At 59.6% G+C, this 7,301-nt stretch overlaps 1 protein-coding gene and 1 long non-coding RNA gene across 5 annotated transcripts in view; one reads left to right on the top strand and one right to left on the bottom strand.

Moving 5' to 3' along the window:
- Nucleotides 1–923: 923 nt before the first annotated feature.
- Nucleotides 924–1,567, bottom strand: LOC111935714 (uncharacterized). Its single transcript, XR_002867828.2, has 2 exons — nucleotides 1,386–1,567; nucleotides 924–1,147 (listed from the first exon to the last, which is right to left on the bottom strand). It is a non-coding gene; the product is annotated as an uncharacterized LOC111935714 (long non-coding RNA).
- Nucleotides 1,568–1,762: 195 nt separating this feature from the next.
- Nucleotides 1,763–7,301, top strand: part of NRG2 (neuregulin 2) — a 151,203-nt gene continuing 145,664 nt past the window's right edge. For 2 of the 4 annotated variants that reach the window (XM_086852315.1, XM_086852314.1), the window contains exon 1: nucleotides 1,764–2,249. In XM_086852315.1, the coding sequence (XP_086708441.1) occupies nucleotides 1,826–2,249 (424 nt within the window). In that variant the 5' untranslated portion in view covers nucleotides 1,764–1,825. Of the gene's footprint in view, nucleotides 2,250–7,301 lie in introns of all 4 variants that reach the window. The other 2 variants (XM_086852313.1, XM_086852309.1) reach the window with 2 other exon arrangements.

Below are 7,301 nucleotides of genomic sequence, written 5' to 3'. Positions count from 1 at the left end.
GATTTATGTCAAAAGAAGAGAGAAGTCAGGTGGTTTCCCTGCACCTCCGAGCGGCTTCCTGAATCTAAAATGCTGTTCTTCCCTCTGCCATGGGAAACACTTCTGATCTCTTCTACCTCCACCTGCATTCCTCTGCAGCTCTGCGTGGTCACCGATCCGGGGAAAAGACAGAGCCTTCAGAAACATCTGAGACGGATAAAACACAGAAAACCACGCTCAGCAGGAGGAAATGTGTACAAGAAGTAAATGGTCCCCGAGCCCTGCCGTGCTGCGGGGCTCCCGGTGCACCACGGCCCTGCAATGGCAACGCTGTGTGAGCTCTGTCAGCATTCCCAGAGAGGGGAAGAGCAGCAGGAGCCACGGCAGCCCATGGCTGCAGAGCCCTGGGAGGGTGTGCTGGGGCTGTGCCCTCGTGTGCCAGCGCTGGGACAACGCTGGCTCCTGCCCCAGCCGGGAAACACGAGGAGAGCCCACACCCCATGCCTGGGCTGGGCACAGCGGCTCTGCTCCCTTCCCATTTTTTCCTGATGGTTCTGGCCGTGCCATGTTAAATGGAAAGCAAATCCCGATCCTGCCATTTGTGCTCCTTTGCTGTCACCGATGGGCTCAAAGACCCAGTTCTTGTCATCTCTTGAGGTTTGCTGAGGGCTGGGGGCTCTAAAGGCCCCCGGGGCCATCGCAGCCTGTGGCCGGAGCCATCGGCTGTGCCAGGCTGAGCCCAGCCCTCCTGCCGCCGGGTCACCGCCGCGGGATGGGACTATGGCCGCTCCCCTTCAACGCAGAATCCAGCGCTACAACAACCACAGAATCCCCCGCTGCTGCTAATCGAGCATCTCAGCTCCCTTCCGCACTGCCTGGGCAGCGAGGCTTTGGGAGTGCAGATGCTTCAGGATCAGCCTCGAAAATAAACCCAAACAAGCACCTTTCGGAGCTTAAAGCGACTCCTCCTGGAAGCCACTGCAGGGGAAAAAGCATTTGTTTATTAACGAGAGGCAGCAGGAACAGGGCATGAAAGGCGGCTTTGTCTCCCCGGCCGCTGCGTGCTCCGATTGTCTCTGTGTTAATGTCTTTCCTTCAGGTGTGCAGGGAATCTCGGGCACAAATCCATAAAACCATCGGGCACAGAGAAATCCCCGGCTCCCGGCCCCTGCGCACAGCGGAACCCCCATGTCACCCGCGGCCGCCCCCAAACGAGCGCATCTTGGGTTGCCTCTGCGGGGAAAAGGGGGGAGGCTCTGCGAACGCCTGGGGGCCTGCCGAGGGGCTGGCTCCACGGCCGGATGGAGACAACGCGGTCTGCCTCCGTCCCCGAGGACCCCCAGGGACGCGGGGATCCCCTCCGCATCGGGCATCCCCGGTGGGGGAGTCCCCGGGCAGGGAATCACCTTTCCGGGGGGGTGCGGGGGTCAGCATCCCGGGGGCAGGGGCAGCTGAGGGAGCATCCCGCCTCCTCCCCGCGCCGTGCCAGTGCCTGTGCCGCTGCCGCTGCCTCGCCAGGCCGTGCCGGTGCCGTGCCGAGCCCTGCCGTGCCGCTCCGTGCCGAGCCGTGCCGCTCCGTGCCGGTGCTGTGCCGCTCCGTGCCGTACCGGTGCTGTGCCGGTGCCGTGCCGGTGCCGTGCCGTGCCGTGCCGTGCCGCTCCGCTCCGCTCCGTGCCGTGCCGTGCCGTGCCGTGCCGTGCCGTGCCGTGCCGTGCCGTGCCGTGCCGCCCCGCGTCGCGCCGCTCCGCTCCGCCCCGCCGCGCCCGCCGCGCCGCAGCCCCGCAGCCCGGCCCCGCAGCCCGGCCGCCGCCGCAGGGCCGGCGGGCAGCGAGCGGCAGCCGGCGGCATGAGGCGCGACCCGGCGCCCGGCTTCTCCATGCTGCTCTTCGGCGTCTCCCTCGCCTGCTACTCGCCCAGCCTCAAGTCGGTGCAGGACCAGGCGTACACGGCGGCGGTGGTGCTGGAGGGCAAGGTGCAGTCCGTGGGCCCCCCCGCCGGCGGCAATGACAGCCGCGGAGCCGGGCCCGCCGGGGGGGTCCTGGTCAAGGTGCTCGACCTGTGGCCCCTCAACAGCGGGGGGCTGCAGCGGGAGCAGCTCATCAGCGTGGGCTCCAAGGCGCCCTGCTTCAAAGTGAAGCGCAACCACCGCTACATCTTCTTCCTCGAGCCCACCGAGGAGCCGCTCGTCTTCCGCACCGCCTTCGCTCCGCTCGACACCAGCGGCAAGAACCTCAAGCGGGACGTGGCGCGGATCCTCTGCGCCGACTGCGGTACGGGCCGCGCCGCGGCGGCGGGGGGCGGCGGGGGGCGATGAGATGCGGAGCGGCGGCGGGGAGCGCTGGCCCGTGTCCCGGGCAGCCGGGGGGCGACGGGTCCGTACCGCTCGGACCTGGGTGGGGGGACAGGTGCCCGGCGATGGCCCCCACACTTCACCTCCGGTGGGCCCCGGGAGCCGCGCCTGCACGGTGGGAGATGCGATGCGATGCGATGAGATGCGATGAGATGCGATGAGATGTGGTGCGGTGCGATGCGATGCGCTCCGCGCGGCCCGGCCGCCGCAGCCGCGCTCCCCCCATCCCCCGGCCCCGGGGCTCCTCGCTCCCCCGGCTCAAGGTCCCGCAGCCCCGGCCCGGCGCGGTGCCAGCGGCGCAGCCCCGAGCCCGGTGCGGGGAGTGCCCGCAGCCCGCGGCCGCCCGGCGCTCGGCGGTGCCGCGCGGGAGCCCCCGCTCCCAGCGCGGTCCCAGCGCCCCGGTACCGCTCCCCTCGGGGGCCTCGGCCGTGGCAGCCCTGCCCCCGAGAGCCGCCGGCCTGCGGGGGCTCCGGTGTCTCCGGCCAGGACCCCCGCCCCGGGCGCGCTCCCTTCTGCGGAGGGGGCCGGGCCCGGGATGCGGGGCTGGGACAGGGGCAGCGCTCCAGGTGTGCCCTAAGAGCCGGGAAGTTTTGCTTCTTCCAAAATAACGGCCTCGCGAGGGGGAAGTTGGTTTTCCTTTTGTTCGTTCCGTGCATTTCGGTGTCTCCCATCACGGCTCTCGTGCGGTGCTTGTGCTGCTCTTCCAGCACCTCTGGAAACGCGGTTATGAAATGACTTCAACGGGAAGCGCCCGCCGGAGCGTCCCTGCTTTTGTTCCTGGATTTTCCTTGCTGTCCTCTGGCAGGTGAACACCTGCGAAGGGCTGGGCGGTGGGGACCGGCCGAGGACAATGCCTGCATTTTCCCAGGGTTTGGATCTGAGCTGACAAAAATGCACGGCTGGCCCTTCACCCAGCCTGAATGCTGGATACTGTGTCACAAAATCGGGGGAAGGCTGGTGTTAACCCGGAGAGCTCTGAGTGCCATGCCGTGCCCTCAGAAGCGCTTTGAATCCCTCATGTTTGGTGTGTTACGAGGATGTACAGGGTGTTATCTCCAGGGAATCCAGGCTCCCCACTCAATGTCACTACACCGCATCCTCATCAGGTTAATTGGCCTTTTGCCTCATTAAAAGCAAGGTACTTTGTCAAGTTATACTTAGGTCTGTAATGACCATATGTGTGCTGCTCTGTGGTGGTTGTTGTTGTGGTATTAACTGCGTGTTTCTGGGGCAAATTCTCTGCCATTCGGGACTGCTGACCCCGCATTGTCAAAGCCAGACCTGTCTCTTTTTTTAGTTATCCGAAAGATAAATTTAGAAGCTTGCATTTCCTGGGAGAAAGGTGGAACCTTGCATATCATAATATGTTGTTGAGGAAAATGGGCTAGGACTGCGTGCAGGAAAACTAATTTGGGAGACACTAATTTCATGTGCATCTGTATGTGGGCCATCGTGGACAGAGAGGATTTAGTGAAAGAGCTGTGGTAGAGACAAGAGGAAAGTAAATGGGGGAATTTCTCAGGACCGTGGTCTCATTGTCAGGGGAAAGCACAGCAAAAGGTACGTGGCTTTTATTGCTTTTTTATTATTTTTTTTTTTAAATCAAAAAAGATTCTGAACTTGTGCATCTCTGAGCAGCAGGGTTTGACTTTAAGGGGAATGGAGGCTGCTCCGTGGCATCCTGGCTCAGACCCAAAGCGTTAATGTGTGGGCTGATGTAACAACAAGTTAAGGGTTGTCATTCTGTCGTGACACCTTCTTGGAGCTGATGCTTTTGTTTCTGTGTGGCTGACGGGCTGATTTGGCTCCCTGGCTGAGGGACGCTGCAGGTTGGTGGGAGCCTTGTCTCAGCAGAGCTCGATGGCAGATTCCAAAGGAAAAAATAAAATCTGGTGGTTGGGAAATGTCATAGCTGTGGTTTGGTTTGGTGATGAGGATGAAATGGGAGCCTCAGCTTGCTGGACTGGTGGTTCCCTGAGCACTTCATGCTCCTGGTTCAGCTGGGAGATTACTTCTGAAGGTGACTTTCCTGGCAGGATCTTACTTGTAACACCTGAACTGCTGGAAAGGTGTATGAACTGGGAAACCCTGCCAGAGTTTGCCTGTGGTTTGTGCTGGGAGGGAAGATCCAAAGGAGTGCAGGGGTATTTCCCATTCTTGCTGCTCACAGGGGTGGTGAGAATTCCAGAGCTGGCAGGGGTGAATGTCCAGGCACAAGGTGCACTCGGAGGGACAGCTGGGCTGCAGCTGTGTGAGGGATGTTACGGAGCTGGGGGACAGATGCTGGGGTCACTTCTGAGCAGGAAGAGAGAGCCTTGTGGCTCTGATCACTCCAATCCCCCCACTCCCAAAGATGGAGGCTTCACAGGACCATCTTCTCCCTGCTCTGGCTCTGTGCCTGGGTCTGTTTTCCAGTGATTCATCCCCTTCTCACTGGCTAAGATGCTGTGTGTCTCCTGCTCTTGCTGCTTGCCGAGGTCCGGGATGCGGTGCAGGACTAGACCTGTGATGGGAGCATCCATGTCTCTGTCCAAGGAGCAGTCTCTGCTGTTTGCACATCTCACTCAGAGGAGAGAAAGCGGGTGCTGAGACTCTGCATGGGACCCAGACCCTCTCTGAGCAGGGCCAGGAGGACTGAGGTGAGAGGAGGATGGCCTGGGTGCGGGGACAGAGCAGGAATGCCAGTCTGAGCGCCTGGTGTGTGTGGGGTCTCAGCTGGGCTGCTTCATGTGTGCCCCCTGAGCAGAGATCCAGGGAGGGGGATTCTCACCTCCGCCATCTCACTGCTGGGCACCCTCTGGAGGCTGGAACTTCCCCACCTGCAAACCCCAGAGGGGTGCAGCCTCTGCAGCTCTGCCCAGCCATGGTTTTCATCCCCCTGGCACACAGGGAGCGGCTGGTCCTGGGGCCTGGCATCCTGCAGGTCTCACCACCCACTTGTCCACTTAAAACCTCTTCTGCATTGGGTGTATTGTTGTTTTGGTTTTTTTTATACTGTTATATAACGATTCCTGCCATTGCTTCTCCTGTCTCTTTTCTTTGTATCTCCTAGCTCCTTAATTTTGGATGGTCTCATATCTCCTTTGTGCCTACACGCACGGATCAAGGAGGAGGAAATAGGTGCAAAACACAGTGCTGGCTCTTGCTGGTGAAGGAGCTGGTGACATTATCCCCACTGGAACAAATCCTGGTCTGAATCCAGAAAGGGGGTTATGGTCCTCATCCTCCTGGTCTTTAGAGGTAGCTTGTGTCAGCATCTGCTTCCCACTCTGTATGAGTCCCCTCTTTCTGTGCAAAAGATTTACGTGCACAGGATTTTGTACACAGGAGAGTGGGGATTTAACCTGTCCAGGCTCTGATTTCTGCTTTCACAGGGAAACAAACGCCCTCCTGCCTCCATATGCAGTGAGTTGCAAAGTAGCTTTAATTAGAGCTTGTACATCTCCTGAAGCACCTCACCGAAAACGCTGCTGAGCTCCAGGACGAGGTCTGCGACTCGCCTGTAGGATTAGCTAGCTTAGCCTGGGCAGGTAATCTGGTGGTGGCAGATCCCTGGGAGGATTTGCAGGCAGAGGACCTGTTGTTGTAGCTGGTACTTCTTGTGAGATGAGGTATTTATTTTATTTCCAGCCCGAAGGTGTCTTGGTCCCAGTGGGAATCAGGAACGTGCTGGGGCTGTGGCATTGGCCTCGGTGGGCGCATAATGCTGGAGCTGTTTATCCTGGAGCCAGGTTGGTTAGAGCTGGCCTGTGAGGGGAGGAGGGAGGCAGGATTTTGAAGAGCCCGCTGGAAAATACAGCCCTCTGGATTACAGTGTAGGTGTTGCTGCCTGAAATAGCACTGGCAACTTTGGACCAGCAGCTCATGCAAAAATATCCCTCTTCACTATCCTGCAGATCATCGGACTCACTCCAAGCCAGGCAGGCACAGGGAGGGGTGTGGGTGGGCTCCAGCCGCTGGTGACGGTACTCTCCCTTCATCCCAGGACAGCTGTGGAGCACGGAGCAGCAAAGCTGGATTTTCTCACACACCACCTTGCTAATTAGAGCTGTCTGAAACGATTTCTCACCACCTTCAGAAAATCACACTTCCTTGGCTTTGCAGAAGAGCAAAAACTTGCTTCCTTGTTGCCTTGAGCTTCTGCAGATGGGGAATGGTCACTGTGCTGCAGCCAGCTTTGACCTCTCGCAAAGGGTGACACAATTCTGGGTGCTCTCCCAAATCCTCCCATACAGGATTTGGTCTGGAGAGGACCTGGAGTGGATGGATCCTCGTGGCCAGGTCAGCTCTCTGTCTCCCAAACGAGCCATCCGGGAACTGGCCACTGGAACTTTGCTCGGCTGAAGCTGCAGGTCCGAGTGACTTCAGTGGTGCCTGACACAACAGAGATTTTCCCCTCCCAGGCATGTGCCATGCGTGGAGCAAAGCCTGGTTAGTTTCCCAGTCCCCCTTTTCAGAAATGTTTGACTAAATAAAGCATCTCCCCAAGGATCTCCATGAGTAAGACGAGAGTAAAACAGCTCCTGAGTGATCCCAGCAGTGCTGATTTCTCTGTCTAGGGCCGCTTCATGCCCAGCCCCTGGCCCCAGCTGCTGCTTGGTGGCTCTTTGTGCTCCGCCAGCTGACAGCCCTTAGATATGGGCCCTGAGGCAGAACGCCCTTTCTAAATCACAGGCGACACCTTGACTTGGGTTTGGACCTGGATCAGAAACTGGTGCATGCTTGGGAGCACCGAGGCAATAAACTGCATCACCAGGCAAAAAGGGAGCCACGCTCTGCCGCAGCTGAGCTCTCTGCTTCCCTCGGGCTCTGTAAGATGCACCACGGGCACCGGGGCCTGGAGCCTTCAGGCGCTTGACACACCCCAAAATCTGCTGCAAAGTGCCGCAAGGGATGGGTTTAGGTACCGTGCTGCTGGGCTGAGGGTGCCTCTCCCCGCAGACTGGAGGGGGTGGCCGGTTCCCCTGCGCAT

Source organism: Cyanistes caeruleus, chromosome 15 (genome assembly GCF_971803275.1).
Source record: "Cyanistes caeruleus chromosome 15, bCyaCae1.hap1.1, whole genome shotgun sequence".
In the NCBI taxonomy this organism is placed as follows: Eukaryota; Metazoa; Chordata; class Aves; order Passeriformes; family Paridae; genus Cyanistes; species Cyanistes caeruleus.
Note: the sequence above shows the minus strand (reverse complement) of the source record. Positions and strands in the feature narration are given on the sequence as shown.